At 45.1% G+C, this 22,183-nt stretch overlaps 1 protein-coding gene across 4 annotated transcripts in view; it reads right to left on the bottom strand.

Annotated features, from left to right (window-relative positions):
- INSR (insulin receptor) overlaps nt 1-22,183 on the bottom strand; it is a 146,115-nt gene that overhangs the window by 32,404 nt on the left and 91,528 nt on the right. For 2 of the 4 annotated variants that reach the window (XM_006046794.4, XM_006046795.4), the window contains exons 4-11: nt 18,965-19,113; nt 17,907-18,051; nt 16,158-16,372; nt 15,047-15,173; nt 13,769-14,019; nt 11,793-11,960; nt 6,024-6,225; nt 4,054-4,089 (exon numbers count right to left, since the gene is read on the bottom strand). In XM_006046794.4, coding sequence (XP_006046856.2) covers nt 4,054-4,089; nt 6,024-6,225; nt 11,793-11,960; nt 13,769-14,019; nt 15,047-15,173; nt 16,158-16,372; nt 17,907-18,051; nt 18,965-19,113 — 1,293 coding nt within the window. The remainder of the gene's footprint in view (nt 1-4,053; nt 4,090-6,023; nt 6,226-11,792; nt 11,961-13,768; nt 14,020-15,046; nt 15,174-16,157; nt 16,373-17,906; nt 18,052-18,964; nt 19,114-22,183) is intronic. The other 2 variants (XM_006046796.4, XM_006046797.4) reach the window with 1 other exon arrangement.

The raw sequence follows: 22,183 nt of genomic DNA, 5'->3' as shown, positions 1-22,183 counted from the left end.
GAGTACTGGAGTGGGTTGCCACTGCCTTCTAGATACCCAGAGAATTGTTAATTAGTTATGATGAGATTGGCTTCCTTCCAAAGTAAACAGGAATAGTTTTAAGAAAGATGTTACTTTGGATGTTGGTTTCATCTAAATAATATTTATCTTGTTGCAGAAGTTTTCTAGTCCTAGCTTTATAAAAGGCCTCTCCCCCAACTGCCTTTCTTTAAGTCCAGTTCAGTTCAGTCACTCAGTCATGTCTGGCTCTTTGAGACCCCATGGACTGCAGCACGCCAGGCTTTCCCGTCCATCACCAACGCCTGGAGCTTACTCAAACTCAATGGTCAGTGATACCATCCAACCATCTCATCATCTGTAGTCCCCTTCTCCTCCTGCCCTCAATCCTTCCCAGCATCAGGGTCTTTTCCAATGAGTCAACTCTTTGCAACAGGTGGCCAAAGTACTGGAGCTTCAGCTTTAGCATCAGTCTTTCCAATGAATAGTCAGGGTTGACTTCCTTTAGGACAGACTGGTTGGATCTCCTTGCAGTCCAAGGGACTTTCAAGAGTCTTCCCCAACACCACAGTTCAAAGGCATCAATTCTTCGGTGCTAAGCTTTCTTTATAGTCCAACTCTCTCATCCATGCATGACTACTGGAAAAACCATAGCTTTGACTAGATGGACCTTTGTGGGCAAAGTAATGTCTCTGCTTTTTAATATGCTGTCTAGGTTGGTCATAGCTTTTCTTCCAAGGAGCAAGCATCTTTTAATTTCATGACTGCAGTCACCATCGGCAGTGATTTTGGAGCCCCCAAAATAAAGTCTCTCCCTGTTTCCATTGTTTCCCCATCTATTTGCCATGAAGTGATAGGACCAGAAGCCATGATCTTAGTTTTCTGAATGTTGAGTTTTAAGCCAACTTTTTCACTCTTCTCTTTCACTTTCATCAAGAGGCTCTTTAGTTCTTCTTCACTTTCTGCCATAAGGGTGATGTCATCTGCATATCTGAGGTTACTGATATTTCTCCCAGCAATCTTGATTTCAGCTTCTTTAGGTTAGTAATTTTAAAAATCTTAGTTCCCCAGCCAGGGATTGAAGCCACATCACCTGCAGTGGAAGTACAGGATCTTAACCACTGGACACCCAGGGAACCACCCCCCCATAATTTTTAATAAATGTTATTTAATGAGATTATTATGACTTTCCTTATTGAATCTCTTGATGAATTAGATTCTACTATCAGAACACCTGATCTTGAACCATCCTTGAACTCATGAGATTGATGGTATTGCCAGCACAGTGCTTTGTTTAGGACATTTGGATCTAAAATCCCATATTAGTTGGTCCTGGGGTTTTCTTTCAATGTAGCATCTTCATCAGGTTCTGCTAAGGGATGTTGTTTTACAAAATGAATTGGGAAGATTTCCATATATGTCTATGCTCTGAAAGTTTCTGAAAATAGTTTCTCTTTGAGAGTGTGAAAGGACGCATCTATAAAACTCTCCAAACCTGGGGCCTTTTTGTGAAGAAATTCATCGACACATTTTTTTCCCAGTCTTTTCCCAAGGTCATTAGGATAGTTAATCTTTCTGCTGCTTCCTAAATTAGCTTAGACAAGTTAAAATTTTCATCTCTCTGAAAGTTTCAAATTGAACAGCTCATGGTTATTCAGAGAATTTACCACAAATTTAGCTATATTAATTTTCCCTCCCTCCCTAACACATTATATTTTACATTTTATAGTTTTTTCTTAATTTACAAAAAATCGTTTAAGTCTACTAATTTACAACAAAGTCCAGGTTTGGCAATATTCTACAAGTGAAGGTATGTGATGGTCATGTCTCTGATATTTTCCAAATGGATCTTTTTTTTTTTTTTGCTGCACTGTACAGCGTGCATGGGATCCTAGCTCCGAGATCAGGGATCAAACCCAGGCCTCCCTGCACTGGAAGCATGGAATCTTAACCACTGGACCACCAAGGAAGTCCCTCCAAATGCATTTTAATGAAAATTTCCATTTCAACTTCCACCCAATAGAAATCTAAGTGACCCACTTTTAATCACCAGGAAGTAGAGTTTTCTGTTCGAGCTCTTGAAATTTACCTTTAGTTTTTGTTGCATTGTCATCAGCAAAAATAAACCTTACTTTGGGGGTACTCACTAAGATTTTCTTGGTGGTCCTTTTGTCTGAAAAGACCATTGACATTCCTGAATGGAAACCAAAGCTAGTAAGCCAAAGATACACCCATGCTAGCAAGATTCAAAACATTTCTATACAAGCACAGATGAGCCTTCCAGAAATGTGGAGACCCTGGGGTCTCATGAATAACTACTGAAAAATTGATTATCTAATAAAAAAGAATCATAAACGGCCTCTAACAGGCCAAATATGCATACACCAAAAGGATAATATCCAATAGGACAAGACCACCACGTGGTCACAGAAGACCCCCATGATTGGATCAAGGTCTCACATTTCTAGATCTTTGTGTGTGGGTGTGTGCCTTGAACACTCAGGTGTGTCTGATTCTTCAGACCTGTTGGAATTTTAGCCCTCCAGGCTCCAGTCTGTGGGATTTTCCAGGCAAGAATACCGGAATGGGTTGCCATTTCCTCCTGCAGGGGATCTTCCCCTCCCAGGAATGGAACCCTCACCTCCTGTCTCCCGCATTGCGGGTGGATTCTTTAGCCGCTGAACCATTGTGCTACAGTCGTGTCTGACTATTTGCAACTCCATCAACTGTGGCCTGCTACGCTCCTCTGTCCACGGTATTTTCCAGGCAAGAATACTGGAGTGGGTTGCCATTTATTGCTCCAAGGGATCTTCCCCACCCAGGGATTGAACCTGGGTCTCCTGCATCGCAGGTGGATTCTTTACCATTTGAGCCATCAGGGAAGCCCAGATCTTTCTTTACTACAGATTATATTCCAAATGGCCACAAGAGGGCAGACTGGGGCCGAACATCGCCTGAAAATAAATAAACCCTCCCTTGGAAGAATAAAATCGGTCCTCACAGCTCTCTTACCTTGCCTTTCCAGTCTCCCCTCCTGTTCTTCCCAAGAGTCCAGGATTCTTTCCACCTACTTCCCTTTCGCCACGTTCTCTCTGCCTGTCCTCTCCTCCAGGACACCCCCTCATCCTTCAATCCTCTCTCTCTCTCTCTTTTAAATTGAGGTGTGCTGTAATTAGTCACTCAGTCGTGTCTGACCCTTTGCAACTCCATGAACTGTGGCCCACCAGGCTCCTCTGTCCACGGGATTCTCCAGGCAAGAATACTGGAGTGGGTAGCCATTCCCTTTTTTCAGGGGATCTTCCCATCTCAGGGATCGAAACCAGGTCTCTCGCACTGTAGGCAGATTCTTTACCTTCTGAGCTACAGGGAAGCCCATAAATCCTGGAGTGGGTAGCCTATCCCTTCTCCAGCGGAATCTTCCCGACCCAGTAATCGAACCGGGATCGTCTGCATTGCAGGCGGATTCTTTACCATCTGAGCCACCAGGGTTTCCTCACATTGAGGCATAGTTGACTGTCTAAGACACACGTCAAAGGGGAGCATCCCTGACTGTCCTCGGCGGATACAGGGACACAGCACACCTGTGCTCAGGCCTGCCACCATCCCGCACTAGTCACCCCAGATAAAAAACGTTCCACTCCCGGATCAGCTTTCCCCACTACCTGCTGCTAAGTGGTTTCGACTGACTGAGTGCCCAGCACAGTTCTGCACAAATGGTAGGCTTGATAAATAAATGTGTCAGGGCATGGAGGAAAATTGGGCAGCATCTTAGAAGCGCCCTAGGAAGTACACCCTTGATTCTATGTTTTAGTAGGAGTGTGTTAGTTAGGATACCCCCCACCAATCATGCCCAGGTTCCATTTCAGGGTGAAGGCGTGTAACGTGTGAATTTGTGAAGCGCCCCCTCTCGGCAGAACAGCGCGATTCATGCATCAAACCACAGAAGGCCCCCGGGGATCTCAAAGGGGCTCAACATGCTTCCTGCCCCGCGGGCCCACTGGCCCTGCACTGTGCAGCTACCAGGGGCCACGCGGACGTCCCACAGGTGAGTCGTACCTAGCGTCCTCGGCAACAGGGCCTGAAGATGATTTTCTGTGAAAACAAAACCAGCCGCTTTGAGGACAGACAGAACTTCTTCAGACAGACCTCTTGCTTCTGACACCCTGTGCCAGCAGCCCAAGGGCGCTTGCCCCAGACCATGGGCCACTTGTTCCCATCACTTGAACCACATCTTCCCCAGCAGGTGTGTGGGACACAGCAAGCAGTTTGGAGGAGGGAGTCAAGAAAACACCCCTGAGACCTGGTCATCTGGGGTCATCTGGAGTTCCCATGAGATGTCAAACGTAACACTACTTTTTTCTTTTGGGTCATGCCATGGCTTCCCCTGTGGCTCAGTGCTAAAGAATCCATCTACAATGCAGGAGATGCAGGTTCGATCCCTGGGTGAGGAAGATCCCCTGGAGGAGGGCAAGGCAACCCACTCCAGTATTCTAGCCTGGAGAATCCCCTGGACAGAAGAGCCTGGTGGGCTACAGTCCATGGGGTCGCAAAGAGTCGGACATGACTGAAGCACACAAGCATGCAGCATGTGGGATCTTCCCTGACCAGGGATTGAACTCGTGTCCCCTGTATTGGAAGCGAAGAGTCTTAATCACTGGGCCACCAGGGAAGTCCAAACTAGTTTTAAACCTTATGACTGACTCGGCCACTATCCTTAAGTCTGGTGGAGTTTTAATGGATGAAACAATAACTGCCTCCACACCTGGGCTGTGCCATTTAGTGCTTTTTTGGACTCAGAGTCAGATAAGAAAGCATGAAAGAGAAAAGAAACGTTATATATGGACAGTTCTAATGGAGCCTCTAGCAGGAGCAATGCTAAGCCTCTAAAGAGACCCACTTTCGAATCTTGTTTTATCTCAGTGCAACCTCTGGGGGCGGGAGGTTGATCCACTTTGGAAATAACCAATTGTATTGGACACTTCTGGGTAGCTCTGGTGAAGTCTGTTAGCGGGAAGGGTCAAGAGTGGAGAGGGTGGGGGCAACTGAAAGCTCCCAGCACATTTGCTTTGTCAACCTGGGCAGAGTTGGGGGCGGGAGTGGAGTGGGGGGAAGGCTTTGGACCCGTAAAAGGGAGTCGGCAAGTGCTTCAGTGGGTTACCAGAAGGACTCATGAACTTATTAAGATGCAGACAGTGCTACTGCCATCTAGTGGGTGGAGGCCGGGGGTGCAGTTCAACATCCTACCCTGGACAGGATGGTCCCACCCCAGAGAATGAGCTGGCTCCAAATGTCAACAGCACCAAGGCTGAGAATCCCTGTGAGACTCGTGTAATCTCACAACCATAAAATATAGGAACCATTTTTCTCTCCATTCTTCAGATGAATAAACTGAGGCACCGAGAGAGGTAGCACAACCTGTGACCCACAGAAATTTGCCTTCTATCTAAATGTCTCAGCTTGCATGAAGGATAAAGAGGTATGAAAAAACCAAGAGTCATTTTTACTGCAGACCCTCTGTTTACTTCCCCTTCACTCACTAAAGGAAACATATTTAAATAGTGAAGTCTCTGGGGTTTTGACGAGGCCATGGAAAGTTCTGGAAGGATGAGAAGTTTCTTTAGATTAAAAAAAGGGAATGCACTGAGCTTGAGACTCAGCCATAAATCAAGCATTGGGCTGGGCATGCAGCTCTCTGTCATCTAATAATTGAATTTATTATCTATAATCAATCGATTAGGTAATAATCAATCATTGATAATCTAATGGGATTCATCAGAACTCGGACTGAGACCAGAGGTTGGGTTCATGAGACATCAGAGAGCAAAGGCTGAATTTTTTAAACACTCCTCCTTTTGAGCAGAGATGGGGGGCAGTTCCTCTTCCTGGTAAGGCACTTGTTATAATCTCAAAATCTCTTCCTGCATCCAGGAAGTGGCTCAGCGTGGACTCAGCCTATCCTCTGCGTCTGCCCCCATTTGTCTTGTTCCCTAAAGACCTGAGACCCCAAGCCAATAACAAATCCTGACCTGGGGATGAAAACCACGTTGTGCAGGTAATCTTCAAACGTTTTCCTGAACGAGGACTCCTCCAGCTCCTTGAGGATCTGCGAGTCGGTCTTCGGGCAGGAGCAGCATTCGCCAGCAGACTCCTCATACTCACTCTGGTTGTGCTTCTGGGAGCCCTCCGACTCGAACGGTGGAGACCAGGTCCGGGAGGGCAGCTTCAACCCTAGGGAAAGGCAGAGCAGGGCTCAAGTCCCCATCGCATTCCCGCCCCCCGCCACCTACACACACATGCAGAGCAAGGGGGACCTTCTCAAAGTGGCTGGGCACATGGACAGAGCTCAGTGCTCTGGGTTCAAGTTCTGGGTTCAAATTCTCCTGGGAAGAATAAGATCCTTCACTGGAGGGTCCTGACAACAGAGAAGGTGCCTGTCAGCATGCAGCAGGACACTGTCGGACACCACAGCCCCACAAGGCTGGAGGCCAAAGGTAACTGTGCCTGTCCCTGCCCTTGGGGGACTTAACATTCCAGTGGATGAAGTGCACGGGAGTGGGAGGAATATACAGTAAACTAAGAAATGCATATGCTGTGTGTCAGATAGCAGGGGAAAAGGACAGAGGGTCTCTGGGGCGAATGTTTCAGAGAAAGTGATGCTAAGCAGTCCCCAAGTAAGTAAAAGAACAATCCATGCGCATGTCTTGTGTGTGTGCTCAGTCACTCAGGCTTGCCCGACTCTTTGTGATGCCATGGACTGTAGCCCGACTGGCTCCTCTACCCACAGGATTTCCCAGGCAAGAATACTGAAGTGGGTGGCCATTGCCTCCTTCAGGGGATCTTCCATCTCCAGCATTGGCAGGTGGGTTCTTTACTGCTGAGCCAGCTGGGAGGCCCATAGAAGATGCAGGCTACTCTTAAAAGGCTTAAAACAATGCCCTTGAGGCCGGGTGCCTACTTGTGTCTATTGAGCAAGGGAAATTCCATCTCTTCCTCTCCCTTTTAATGGCTCCGGGAGACAATGAGCTCTAAGTATCTTCCTGTGAATGCTGAGTACCCACTCGGAAGCTTTGCAAATCCTTAAACATACTTCTTAACGTTTATTAATAGACACAGAATAGCCTGTGTAGGTTTTAGCTGTTAGAGGGGTTATTGATGGCATTATAGATGGAAAATAAACTTAGGATTTCCTTAGTAAAGGGTGGTGGGGCAGGCTCCTGATTTTTTTCTGGGGAGGAAGGGACTTTTGATCAGACACAGACACCTGTCACCCATGTGGAAACATGCCACTTGGTGCCCCACGGGTTTCTGTGGCTGTAAGGTACAGTGACAATCTAGTCAAATCTCAGGGACAAAGTGGAAAGGTGGGGAGTGGGGGAGTCAGTGTTTCACAGGGACAGAGTTTCAGTTTGGGGAGATGAGAAAGTTCTGGAGATGATGGTGGCGATGGTTGCACAACAATGTGAATGTGCTTAATGCCGCTGAGCTTTGCACTTAAAAGTGGTTCAAATGGCCAATTTTATGTTATGAAAGTTTTACAGTTAAAAAACCATATAGCTGACAAGACTGTACTGTATAATTGAAATATACAATTCAATATCAGAGAAGAAGCTAAAAGTTCTCATTTGAAAAAGGAGGGGACTTCTCCGGTGGCTCAGTGGTAAAGAATCTGCCTGCCAATGCAGTACCCGCAGGTTTGACCTCTGATCTAGGAAGATTCCACATGCCATGGGGCAACTAAGCCTGTGCACCGCAACTACTGAGCCTACACTCTGGAGCCGGTGCTTTGCAACAGGGGAAACCACCGCAACGAGAAGCCTGTGCACCACAAAGGAGAGTAGCCTCCATTTGCCGCAACTAGAAGCCTCTGAGTAGCAATGAAGACCCAGCACAGCCAAAACTAAGTAAACAAAGATTTCTTTAAACAAAAAAATAAATATGTGAAGTGATAGATGTTTTAACTAGGTGGGAGGAATTCTTTTCCAATGTGTATGCACAAAAAGTCACCACAATTTACACTTTAAATATCTTACAGTTTTACTTGTCCATTATATCTCAATAAAACTGGAAAAAAAAAAAAAACCACTTCTGATTCTAAAGGAAACTACTACGGATCACAGTAAATTATTTATCTTGTGTGTGTTATCAAGTTTATTTATTTGTGTGTGTACTGGGGTTTTTTCTTTGTGGCAAAATACACGTAACACAAAATTTACCGTCTTCCTCCTTTTTAAGCATCGTGATTCAGTGTCATTAAGTATGCTTACATTATTGTGCAACCGTCCCCACCATCCATCTCGAGAACTTTCTCACCTTCCCAAACTGAAACTCTGTGCCGGTGAAACTCTGAGTCTCCATCCCCTCCCCCACCCCGGCCCCCACCATCTGCTTCCTGTCTCTATAGATCTGACTCCTCCAGGGAACTCCTGTAAGTGGAATCAGACAGTATCTGTCCTTTAGTAAGTTTATTTTTTTTAATTCCATAGACTTTGGGCAAAATGACAAATAAAATCATGTCAAATCATCACCTTCTAATGACAGACTGACTTCCAGAATAAAAGTTGTTGCTCTTAAAAAAAGAAAGAAAGAAAACACGGCCTGCCCCGATGATGGTGGCAGATCTGGTTGGTGGTTTCGGTTACTCGAATGCAGGGCCAAGAGTGCACAGCTGAGCCCATGACTTTGCTTGCTCTCGAGTTATATAAAGCATCTGAGGAGATAAATCACGTTTGCAACCCTCTGCTCAGGCGGGGGATGAGGTCACAGGCATACATATAGCACATGATCTTAGAGCTGGGACAGCTCCCGGAGATCATCTGGCCTCCTGCCCCTTTTCCCCAAAAGGAGGCAGCTGGTGACAAGCTGGGTGACTTGCCCAAAGCCCTACATCAGGGCACAGAAAACCTTAGGCTCCTGACCTCAGTCACATGTCATCAGCTGCCCCAAGGTAGGAGGTTACCAGTAACTCACATCTAAAGGAAAATAAACTCAGACCAGAAAGCAGAGACATCACTTTAACGACAAAGGTCCATCTAGTCAAAGCTATGGTTTTTCCGGTAGTCATGTATGGATGTGAGAGTTGGACTACAAAGAAGGCTGAGCACCGAAAAACTGATGCTTTCGAATTGTGGTGCTGGAGAAAACTCTCGAGAGTGCCTTGGACAGCAAGGAGCTCAAGCCAGTTAATTCTTAAGGAAATCAACACTGAATGTTCACTGGAAGGACTGATGCTGAAGCTGAAGCTCCAATACTTTCGCCACCTGATGTGAAGAGACAACTCATTGGAAAAGACCCTGATGCTGGAAAAGATTGAGGGCAGGAGGAGAAGAGGGTGACAGAGGATGAGATGGCTGGATGGTACCACCGACTCAATGGACGTGAATTTGAGTAAACTCGGGGAGAGAGTGAAGGACAGGGAAGCCTGGCTTGCTGCAGTCCGTGGGGTCACAAAGAGTCAGACATGAGCAACTAAACAAAAACAACACAGCAACAAACAACAACAAAACAACTAAAGGATAAATCAGGAGCTTGGGATGAACATACACACACGATTATATGTAAGACAGATAACCAACCAGGACTTACTGCCTAGCACAGGAAACTCTACTCAATATTCTGTAGTAACCTATATGAGAAATTAATCTGAAAAAGAAGGAATCTAGGGACTTCCCTGGTGGTCCAGTGGGTAAGACTCTGAGCTCACAGTGCAGGAGGCCTGGGTTTGAGTACTGGTCAGGGAACTAGATCCCACATGCTGCAATGAAAACCCAGCGCAGCCAAATAAATAAATATTTTTTGAAACAAATGAATCTATGCATGGGTATAATTGAACCACTTTGCTGTACACCCAAAACTAATACTAAATTGTAAGTCAACTATTTTTTTAATATTCAGTCGTGTCTGACTCTTTGCGACTCCATGGACTGAAGCCCGCCAGTTTCCTCTGTCCATGGGATCTTTCCAGGCAAGAACACTGAAGTGGGTTGCCATTTCTTACTCCAGAGGATCTTCCCAACCCAGGGGTCAAGTCCCCATCTCTTGTGTCTTCTGCATTGGCAGGTGGATTCTTTAGCACTAGCGCCACCATACTCCAATAATTTTTTTAAATAAATAATAAACAAAAGAGTCTGGGGGTTGGGGGGAAAACCTTTTATATAGACTCAAACAAAACAACTAAAGGTGAGGGGGGGGAAAGACTTCTGTTTCTTCAGTTTGATGGACTTTTTTACAACCCAGTTTTAAAATAATGTAAGACTAATTTATACACACCAGTTTGAGGCTTCAAATATTTTTTTCATTTTTCTGTAGATGGATGCAAGCCCATTAAGTAAGCGAGATTGAAGACTGGACAATATGTGTCATTCATATACATTTTTAATGGAAAGCCTAGGGAGGAAGAGATTGGAGACTCTTTGCTGTCTCCAATCCTTAAAACTTAAGGGTCTAAAATTAGGGGCCAGGTCTTCCCTGGAGGTCCAGCAGTTAGGACCTTTCCATTGCAGAGTGGGGTGGATTTGATCCCTGGTTGGGGAGTTAAGATCCCAAATGCCAAGTGGCCAAAAAAATTAAAAGTAAAAAATAAAAATAAAATTAGAGACCAAAAAAGTCGATATATGTATAACTGATTCACTTTGCTGTATGCCTGAAACTAACAAAACATTGTAAATAAACTACTCTAATAAAAATTCTTAAAAATAAGGGACCAAAATTCTTCCCTGACTTTGTCCGTCACCACTGCACACATTGTTGTGTTTCTAGCTTAGCAGGGAAGTCTTGCACGGGTTAACACAGCTACATCCCCACCAGGGGGAGGTGGATGAGGAAGGGGAAGAGGAGAACATTCCAGAACGCATCGATGCCAAGACACGGGGAGTGTCTGGTTTCAACATGAGTCTTCAGAGCTTGTCCGCACCCTGTGATGTTTAGAAATATGAACGGGCAGACAGACGTCCCCTTACTGTGTTTTTTTTTTTACAAAACAAAGGTTTGTGGGAACCCCACGTCCAGCAAAACTATTACCACTGTTTCCCCAGCAGTATTTGATCACTTTGTGTCTCTATGTCATGCTTCAGTAACGTTCACAATATATCAAACTTCTTTCTTTTTATTCTATTTGTTATCATGATCTCTGATCAGTGATCTTTGATGTTACTAATGTAATTGTTTGGGCATTTTTTTAAAGCAATAAAGTATTCTTTAATTAAGGTATGTGCATGGTTTTTTTTTGTCTCGATTTCTTCTTTTTAAAATTTTTATTGAAATAGAATTGATTTATAATGTTGCGTTAGTTTCAGGTGTGCAGCAAAGTAACTGTCATATATACATATATCCTTTTTCAGATTATTTTCCACTATAGATTATTATAAGATATTGAGTAGAGTTCCCTGTGCTATGCAGTAGGTCCTTGTTGATTATCTATTTGGGGTAGCAAACACTCAGACACGGCTGAAATGACTTAGCACACATGCATATGTATATTTTAAGCATATTTTTTCTTAAACATAATGCTATTGCACACTTCATAGACTATAGTATAATGTGAATATAACTTTTATAGGCACTGGAAACCAAAAACTTCATGTGACTTGATTTATTGCAATATTTGCTTCGTTTCGGAAGTCTGGAACTGAACCCTCGGTATCTCTGAAGAATGCCCGTGTGTGTGTTTTCGTCTGAGATAAAACGGAGTGTGTGTTCCCAGAAGCGCATGCTGGAAATGGGAGGGGAGAGACGTGTCCCAGAACACAGAGGATCCGGTGTGTAAAACCAGCCCCTCCCTGACCCCTGCCTGCACTCACCTTTGAGGCAATAATCCAGCTCATACAGCTCACTGTCTTCCGCCTGTCTCTCCCAGAACACCAAGTAGTGTGTGATATTGCCGTTGGGGTCGGAGGGAGGCTTCCACTTCAGAATAATCTGGGACGAGGAGTTAGAAACTGAGATGGGATCCAGGGGCACGGAAGGATCTGCCAAGGAGAAAGGAGACAGACAGATGCACTGTGAGGGGGAGGGTACAGGCGGTCAGGTGGGCATGAGAGGGAATAGCCAAGTTAAGGAGATCCTGAGGATGTTCTCTGCAGTGTTATTTAACATCAGAGAAAACTGGAGACACCTGGACATATGGAACACTTGCCTAAGAAGAGCATGGGTTACAAAATTACAATCCATGCAGTACCACAGACTATATAGATTCCCATGTTCCACCATTTTTGCAACAAGCATTTACAGAGCTCTAAGGAAAGGCAAGCTGTCTTTGTTCCAGGCACTGGAAAGGTGGTGGGGGAAAGGAGGGTGATGGGAATAGATAAAGTCACATTTTCCAGTTAATTAGCCCCAAACTGAACCCAGTTGTGGGGCAAATTTCGGCAGTGCAAAGCTGTTCAAACCTATCCCTGAGCTGGCAGTCCATTTCACATCCCCCCATAGGCATCAACTTTGGGCTCCACAAAAGCTTCCCCTGGAGAATGGAGGTGGCTGACAGTCAGCAAGGGGTAGGGGTAGGAGTCTCCAGAGAGAAGACACAGTGTGTACAAAAGCCTGGAAGCTGCAAGTTTCCGGAACTCTAAGTCCTTTGGTTTTGCTGGAGGATACAGGGCAAGAGGGCAGTAGTCACAAGAGCTGGTTCATAATGCTTGGGCTCTATCCTATAGGATGGGATTTCTCTCTACTGATTTTGTGAGGCTGGATAATTCTTTGCTGTGGGTGCTGTACTGTGCATTGTTATATATTAAGCAGCATCTCTGCTCCCACACTCTAGAAAATTCTCCAGTGGCCCATTCCTCCCCAAAAAGTGGAGATGTGGGAGAGATTTCCCTGGTGGTCCAATGGTTAGAACTTTGTCTTGCAATGCAGGAGGTGCAGTTCGATCCCTGGTCAGGGAGCTTAGATGCCACATGCCTTGTGACCAAAAAACCAAAACATAAAGCCAAAGCAATATTCTAACAAATTCAATAAAGACTTTAAAAATGGTCCACATCAAAAAAAAGAAAAAAGAAAAAAAAAACCTAGAGCCTATTATAGTGAAGTAAATCAGAAAGAAAACAAATATCATAATTAATGCATATATATGGAATCTAGAAAGATGGAAAGATGGTACTGATGAACTATTTGCAGGGCAGCAATGGAGATGCAGACATAGGGAACAGACTTGTGGACCCAGGAAGAGCAGGGGAGGGTAGGATGATTCGTGAGAGTAGCATGGAAATATATACGTTACCATATGTAAAACAGATAGCCAGTGGGGATTTGCTGTAAGATTCTGGGAGCTCAAACTGGTGCTCTGTGACAACCTAGGGGATGGGATGGGGTGGGAGGTGGGAGGGAAGACCAAGAGGGAGGGCACATAGATATACCTATGGCTCATTCATTTGATGTATGGCAGAAACCAACAGTGTAAAATAATTATCCTTCAATTAAAAATAAATCAATTAAAAATTTTAATTTCAAAAAAATGGAGAGAAGCAGAGATGAAACAAAAAATGGCAAAATATTGATAATTATTGACGCTAAGAGATGATTACATAGGGAGAGGAGCTATTTTTTCCTACTTTTGTAAATATTTGAAAATTTTCCATAATGGTAAGAAGAAATATATGTTCCTCTCTAATGTCTTGTTGCTACTGCCTCATCTTCTGAAATTGTAAATCTCAGTGCCCAGCTCTTTTAGAAGCCAATGACCATGCAGAAAAAAAAAAGAAAAACGACACAAGCATTTCATATGAAAGGCAAGATGTCTGAGCTCACACATAAGTTCACATTCACAAGAAATGCTTACTAGTGGCGTCTGTCTGGACATAGATGATGTCACTCTTGGCCCCGTATGTACGGCGTTCATCAGAAAAGGTGACCAGGGTCTTGACAAAGATGGCATACTGGGTCCAGGGCTTGAGACCACGCATCAGCCACCCGGGGTGGTTCTGTGACTTGGGGTCGTTGGACCTCGTAGGCGGGTCAATATCCACCACTGTCCAGCTGTTGGAGCCGCACGCATCCTGCCCATCGAATTCTGTCACGTTCTGGTAAGGGCTTTCAAGACCAAACAGGTAAAGATGGTTATCATTCCTTGACTATAGATCTAAAGGCCAGAGAGATGTGGCTGGGGGAAGTTACCTCCTACAGGCTTGCACCCTGTTCAAAAATCTTGTGCCACAAGGAGAAAGGACACAGAAACAGTCAAAGAGAAAGGGATTGCTTTCCCTATGTCTCAATTTCCCAGTAATCCTATAATTTCCCATAATTTCCTTAATTTTCCATAATTTCCGTAATTTCCCATAATCCTAGTGATCATGATGATGATACTATCCGAGTTAGTGACAAGATCACATGAGAGGATGTGGGCTGACTCCTCCACACACAGCCTGACACATAGTAAATCATAAGGGATGGAACAATTATCCATGTTAATATGATCACCACTTCCACTGTCTCCTTTTAAAACTCCAGCACAGTCATATATACTCAAGACGGCTGGGTGTCATTGAATGACGACAGTGTTTCAGCGTAAGATGATGAATAAATTGTGGGGAGGGACAGTGAGGATGGTCACAGAGCATCACGAATATACTTAATGCCACTGAGCTGTACATTTAAACATGACTAAGATTATTGATTTCATGTTTGTTTTACCATAATTATTTGTGTTGGAAAAAATCCAAAATAGATTTAAAAATAAACTTTTTTTAAAAAGACACCTACTAAGTAGATACCTACTAAATTGAAATACCTACTAAGACATATACTAAGCGGACTTTTAAAAAAGACACCTCCTAAGTAGACTCGTGACTTTTTGTTGAGAATGTCTGGTGAGATGTACATACAGAATATTTCTGTAGGAGATTGCCCAATCTAGACCTCCAAAAGAAACCTGCCTGCTTCAATTTCTGGCTTTTGACAATAAGAAATGTTATTGACATTATACACCATCAACTGGTGAGATCCCACCAAGGGATCTATGCTATTTATTCCATGGATAAGAAGGAGATAGAAAGAAACTTCAGTGGGGGAACCTCTGAGCACAAATGTAACACTCACACCTCTTTATCTTTCTACTTACGCCTCTTTGTAGAACAACATGAACCCCAGGAGGTCTCGGAAGTCAGGAGGCCAATACGGCTCCCATTTCAGCAAGATCTTGTCATAAGATGTCCGAATGTAAGAAAATTTAAGTAATTCATTTTCACCTAGAAAGGTTTAAAAAACAACAACAACACCCAGTATCAGAATTTTAAATAATTTGTTTCAGCCCAAAGCAGGTGATCCCATACTTCCAAGAGAATCCACAAGAAGGAAGATGGCAATCTGCTGTTTCCTAGTGAGGTCTCATTTCCACATTCCTCTCCCTTGTTCACAGGCAAGAACAGATTATATAGGTTGGCCCCAACTTCAAGTCAATTACTTGACCAGATGCTCATCTAAAGAGCTGTGCTTGGCACTAACAGCGAAGGACAAGTGGCCAATTGGTGCTGGGAAAAGGATACTTTCAAAAATAACATTTGTCCTAACACAATTTGTCCTACATGTGGATTTTCATGCCTGACATGTCAGAAAAAGTAACTCCAGTGCAAATGGATACAAGCTGACTGGGTTTAGAGAGAGTGCACATCATTATATCTTGAAGTGACCACTCTTTGGAAAGACAATGCCTTGGAGACAGTAATTCCCTCTGCCTGGAATACAAGCCCTCCCTTAAGCGCCACCCCAACCTTGCTCTCTCCCTCCCCTGAATTACCACAGTTTGCACCAAATTGTCTCATAACAAAACAGCTTCACATGAGGGTATCATGGAAGCCTTGGCACCTCAATGCTCAGCTATTTCTTCAAGAGAAAAACTCATCACAGAAGGGTAGCCAGCTCTCAGTCTCCAACTGTAGCAATTGCAGAATTTTGCTGTAGCATTTGAGCCAAGGCCATATATATATGGGAGATGACATTTGTTCATTCAGTGCTTATGTGGCATCTTCCAGCACCAGGCATTGTATTTGGTATTTGGCAAAGAGATTAATGTGTACAACACTTGTCTTCAGTGTTTCAGAAAGTCTAACACACACTTAGTTGTTTTAGCTCACTGGGGGTAAGTGACACCCGCCCTGGGTACCAGAGTGGTGGGGGAGGTAGGGGAAGTCACATTATCTGGTCCATGAAAGGACAAGAGCATTGCCACTTACAGGATGCCTGGTCCCCATTGGTCTTTAGAGCAATGTCATTTCTCTCCTGGCGCCCCTTGGTTCCTGAAACTTCCTCCATCTTGTGAATTTCCGACAGGCAGAGTTTGGGATTATAGTGGAAGAAGAGTTTCCCCTGAGTGATGGTGAGGTTGTGTTTGCTCCAGTCCCACAGCTGCCTTAGGTTCTGGTTGTCCAAGGCGTAGAAAGAGTAGTTCCTATGGAAATGCACACAGACCTAATCATTCATCAGCTTGTCATCTCCACCTCCAAAATGGTGGGGCCATGGCTGGAACTGATCTCATTCAGTGCTCCATCCCCAGTTCTAACCACTTGCTTGACACATACTCATTACGTGCTGAATGGAGGGTGAGAGGTATAGGGGAAGCTGAGGAGGTCTTCAAGTCCAGGAAGATACTTGAGATCAGTCTTGTAGGGGAGGAGGGCAAGACTGTGATGGATTGAAATATGGGTTTTGCAAAAGGGAAAGACTGAAGACACAGAGGCACCTGAGCTGGGCCCAGGGAAGAGCAAAGTAGCTTGTTCTGAACAACAGGTGAAAGGCAATACTGAAGCGATACCATGGCCCAAACCCTCTAGTATACTGCATGCTAGACCAAGACCAAGAACACAGGCGCTTCCTCGGTAGACAGAGGGGGCCACTGAAGGTTTTATAACAACTCAGTAACTCAGGTAGACCTACGCCTTAGACTCATAAGTGGGCCACCAGGACGTGATGAATGGGAAACGCACGGCAGCTTGACCTGTGTTATCCAACACAGAGACCACCAGCCACATTTGCCTACTGAGCCCCTGTGATGTGGCCCTTCTGAACTGTATCAGAAGTAAAAACAAAAAAAAAAAAACAGCAAAAAAATCCCACAGATTTCAAACACTTAGCATGAAAAAAAAGGATGTAAAAGATCTTGTTTATCATTTTTTGATATTGAGTCCACGTCAAAATAACATTTCAGATTTAATGGGTTTAGTAAAAGGCATTACTAAAATTCATTCCACCTATTTCTTCTAAAGTTTTAAAAATGTAGCTACTAGAACATTTAAAGTCTCATATGTGACTTGCATTATATTTCTGTGGGATGGCCCTGGTAGTTCTAGAACCAGCAAGGAGGTCATTGGAAGAATCCAAATGAAAGGTGTGACCTTTGGCAAAAAAGGTAGTTTTATGGTTATATAATATTCCATTACATACATATACACACACACACACACACACACACACATATACATCATGTTTTCTTTACCCATCCATCCATCAGTGTATACTTAGTATACACACACACACACACACACATACACACACATCCATCAGTGGATACTTAGTATACATACACACACACACACACATCCATCAGTGGATACTTAGTATACACACACACATACACATACACACATATCATGTTTTCTTTACCCATCCATCCATCAGTGGATACTTAGTACACACACACAGACACACACACATACACACATCCATGCATCAGTGGATACTTGGTATACACACACACACACACACACACACACACCCCATGCTTTCTTTACCCATCTGTCAGTGGATACTTAGTATACACACACACACACACACACACACACACACACATCATGCTTTCTTTACCCGTCCATCCATCAGTGGATACTTAGGTTGTTTCCCTGTCTTGACAGAAAAAAACCCTAAGATTTTCTAATTCACAAACTTCCCAGTGATGAGGCCACAGATACAGCATCAGGCCCACATACCCAATTTCCAAGGTCTCCCCTCGAATCAGACGTAACTTCCGGAAGAAGGAAAGTGACACCAGGGCATAGGACCGGCGGATTTTCAGATATCCTGAAATTTCTTCAATGAGTCCAAGGTTGGCCTCTAGCTCAGCTGCCAGGTTGTCTAAGGAAAGGAGAGAATGAATATCCAGTGGGTTTCTACCAAAATATTTTAACCTTTCCAGAATTCCCCATGGTGAAGAGTTAACTTCCAGGCTGAAAATGATTTTTGCGAGCCCAGCTTCAAACACATTTATAAGGCAGCGTGGTTATGACAGAGACTGTCCTGCCTGCAACGCTGAATGTGTTTATCATGCGGCTGACTCCTGCTCCCTCCATCCCCCCGCTTTGTTGCCCTTCAATGCAGGAACCACTGCCCGGGTTTATATTATACATTCATTTGTTTATTTGCAAGATCCACCATGCATGGACTTGGCCTTATTCACTGTGAGTATTCAATAAACATTTGCTGAATAAATAAACAAAGGAGTACTTTTTGCCTTTGACAGAATTTCTGGAAACAGTTCCCAGACCTGCAAAAGAGGTCATGCTATCTGCTTGGTATGGGATGGGGAGGGAGGTGGGAGGCGGGTTTGGGATGGGGTGGGGGGACACATGTACACCCGTGGCTGATTCATGTCAATGTATGGCAAAAGCCATCACAAAATTGTAAAATAGTTAGCCTCCAGTTAAATAAATTCATTTTTTTAAATGGAAATGCCTGATGTCCCAGCTCAGTCTTGGACCCACTTCCCTGCTCCTCCCTGCCCCTCCCTGTCCCCACCCCAAGATTCTTATTTTCCAAGCTGAGAGTTGGGACATGAGGCATTTCCATTTTTCTTAATTAATTTATTTTAATTGGAAGCTAATTACTTTACAATATTGTGGTGGGTCCAGGACTGAGCTGTGAACCCCAAGTTTGGAAGCACATTATTCCTTGCATGACTCCACTGATGGGCCTCCGGGCTGTTGTCCCGGTGTGCTCAGAGGGAGAGTGGATCCCAGGAGGCGGCAGCCCCTCCCCCCAGAGCACTCACTGCCCCCTCGGATGTTGATGATTAAGCTTCCATTGATGATGGTGCAGCCTCGGAGCTCCTGGGCAGATGTCACCGAATCGATGGTCTTCTCGCCTTCCAGGAGGTGGCATACCTTGGGACAGGGGCCCAGGCAAGGGGTACACATCAAGCTGCAGAAAGAGTGGGGAGAAAGATCAGGACACACACACACACACACACACACACACACAGAGCAGAGAGCGTGCTGCACAGGGTCCCAAGTGACCATAAGGCAGAGTGCTTCAGCCACAGCAGTGCTGACATTGAGGTTGGAGAATTCTCCACTGTTGGGGGCTGTCCTCCACATGAGGGGTGTTAAGCAGCATCCCCGCACTCCCATACTATGCTAACACCACCTCCCATCCAAGGCATGACAGCCAAAAATGTCTCCGAACATTGTCCCCTGGGGAAGGAGGTGCAAAAACCCCCTCCAGGTAAGAACCACTGTCTAAAGGGATAGGCTTAGGGCTTTTCTCCAGGGTGACAGGTTCTACAGCATTATCCCAAGGTCAGGGTACTCATGCCAAAATGATGGGGCTTCTGCCTTGTCCCAAAGAGAGGGTCTTCCCACTGTACCCCATGGGGAATCATGTACTACCCTGGAGATAGAACTCACACTATTACAAGGAACTGATGGGACTCCTGACGAAACCATAGTGACCAATTGTGCAGAGCTAATGATTTTACTCCAAATAGTGGTACTCAGGCTGCTACTGCAAGGTGATGGGATGTCTGCTGCTCTGTGTGGAGTCTGACTTTCCCTGGTGGCTCAGTTGGGCTTCCCTGGTGGCTCAGTTGGTAAAGAATCCATCTGCAATGAAGGAGACTGCCTGCAGTGCAGGAGACCTGGGTTCGATCCCTGGGTTGGGAGGATCTCCTGGAGGAGGTCATGACAACCCACTCCAGTCCTCTTGCCTGGAGAATTCCATAGACAGAGGAGTGGTAGGTTACTGTCCACTGGATTGCAAAGAATCAGACACGACTGAAGTGACTTAGCAGGCACACATGCTGTGAAATAGAGACGATAAGGGTATCTGCTTCACAGGGCAGGTGGTGATGAGCACTGAATGACCGAATGATATATGCCATCTAAAGTACTTGGCACATAAAAAACAAAAACCATTAGTCCTTTGCTATGATGATCACTTTTTACTAGTGGTATCATTGCTACCCTTGTTATTTCTACACCTCTGCCTATTCAATTTTGCAGAAGGATCTTTGTCATGGTGGTATAATAAAGAACACATCTGGTGCCCAGCTCCTGGCACAGAGCTTCAAAAGCCTTGGCATTTCCTGAGCGATAGAAACATCTTTGTTGTGCTAATGAAGTAGTGACCCCTAGTTGCTTCAGGATGAGGGCTGGTCACAAGAAAGGTCAAATGTGTGATTTGGAAGTTTGCCTCATCGCTTTGACCTCCAGAGAGAGAAGGAGGCTGGAGATAGAGCTCAAATCCATGGCCAGTGATTCAATCGATCACAGCTATACAACAAAACCCCAAGAAAAACCTTGGACACCAACTCAGTCCATGTTTCTGGTTGGTGAGCACACAGCTGTGCTGTAAGGCTGATGTTTCTGATTCCATGAGGGTATGGGAGCCCTGTGTCTGGAACTCTCCCAGCCCTCATCCTCTGTGCCTCCTTAATAATAAAGCTGTAATTGTAAGTGCCTGACATGAAGCTTTTTGACTGCTGAGGCATCTATTTCAAAAGACATCTGTCTTGAGTAAAATGTAACGAAAACAACTAGATGAGGAACAAGTCTGCCCCCACCCCTGAAGGTCCCTCTTTCAGAAAGCCCTGAGGAACCTAGATAACTGACCACTTGATGGACCCTGCCTCTCTCTTCCTGTGCCCCAATTCCTGCTCTTGAGCTTTAAATTCACCACAGAGTGAAGCCATCAAACCCCAGACACTCCGCCCTCAGACCCTAAGAAAAGCAGACCTCCCAAGGGCCACTTCCTCTCTTTCTCTTCCTCTCTCCCTGTCTTTTCCTCTCTCTCTTTTCCTCTCTCTGTCTCTCTCTTTCCCCTCTCTCTTTTCCTCTGTGTGTGTCTCTCTCCCTCTCTCCCTTCTTCCTTCCCCCTTCCCACGACCTCACTGCGTGGCCCTCCAGGACCTGTGAATAACAAACCTTGCTCCTTAAAGTTGCCTGATGGTTTCTTGCTGAAGCGCAGCAAGAGTTGGCCCAGCCATAAATAGGGCACCCCCCGGGGGCAGTGTCTGCAGAGCTAGCTAGCTATAGGTGATGTATACTTAGGTGAGCTCTGTAGGCACCCTAACCCAGGGTGCTACCATCCATAGGCTTGGACCATCATCAGCCTTTTTCTTTTAGCTCTGTGAGTTGTCCCAGAAAATTATTGAACCCAGTGGGTTTGTGGGAACCTCAAAATTTATAGGCAACCAATCAGCAGTGTGGGTGCTCTTGCATGTGTGTGTGCTAAGTCGCTTCAGTCGTGTCTGACTCTTTGTGATCCCAAGGACTGCAGCCCACCATGCTCCTCTGTCCATGGGATTCTCCAGGCAAGAATACTGAAGTGAGTCACCATGCCCTCCTCCAGGGGATCTTCCCAACCCAAGGATCAACTCGGCATTTCTTATGTCTCCTGCATTGGCAGGTGGGTTCTTTACCACTAGTGCCCACGTGGCTGCCCTGGGGACCCCCAAAGTGTGGCTGGCATGTGAAGTAAAGCCAGTCCAGTGGAGGACCAAGCCTTTAACTTGTGGGTCCGATGCCAACTCCAGGTGGTTGATGTTGACATCTATTGTAGTACACCCAGCTGGTGTCAGAGCAGCTGGGGTGGAAACAGAATAATGACCAAATGTTTGGGTTCTTTTGTTGGTTCTACAAATATTCACTGAGCACTTATCATGTGACAGATGATCCTCCAGGCCAGGGATAAGCAAACTACGGCCCGTGGGTCAGCTCCAGCTGGCCACCTGTTGTTGTAACTAGCACTGTATCAGAATACACCCACTGGTTTGAGTACCATCTATGACCATTATCACTCTATAAGGCTAGAGTAGAGTAGCCGCAACCATATGGCCCTCAGAGCGGAAAATATTTACTATCTGGCCCTTTGCCAATGCCGGTTGTAAACCGCAGGCACACAAGTGAACAAACAACCAACTTTCCCTGTGGGAAATCCACATGTCCTTTTCCAGCCAAGAAGTGGAGTCTTGCTTCCTCATCCGTGGAATCTG

The sequence above is a fragment of the Bubalus bubalis genome, chromosome 9 (assembly GCF_019923935.1).
Source record: "Bubalus bubalis isolate 160015118507 breed Murrah chromosome 9, NDDB_SH_1, whole genome shotgun sequence".
In the NCBI taxonomy this organism is placed as follows: domain Eukaryota; kingdom Metazoa; phylum Chordata; class Mammalia; order Artiodactyla; family Bovidae; genus Bubalus; species Bubalus bubalis.
This window is presented reverse-complemented; position numbering and strand designations above follow the sequence as displayed.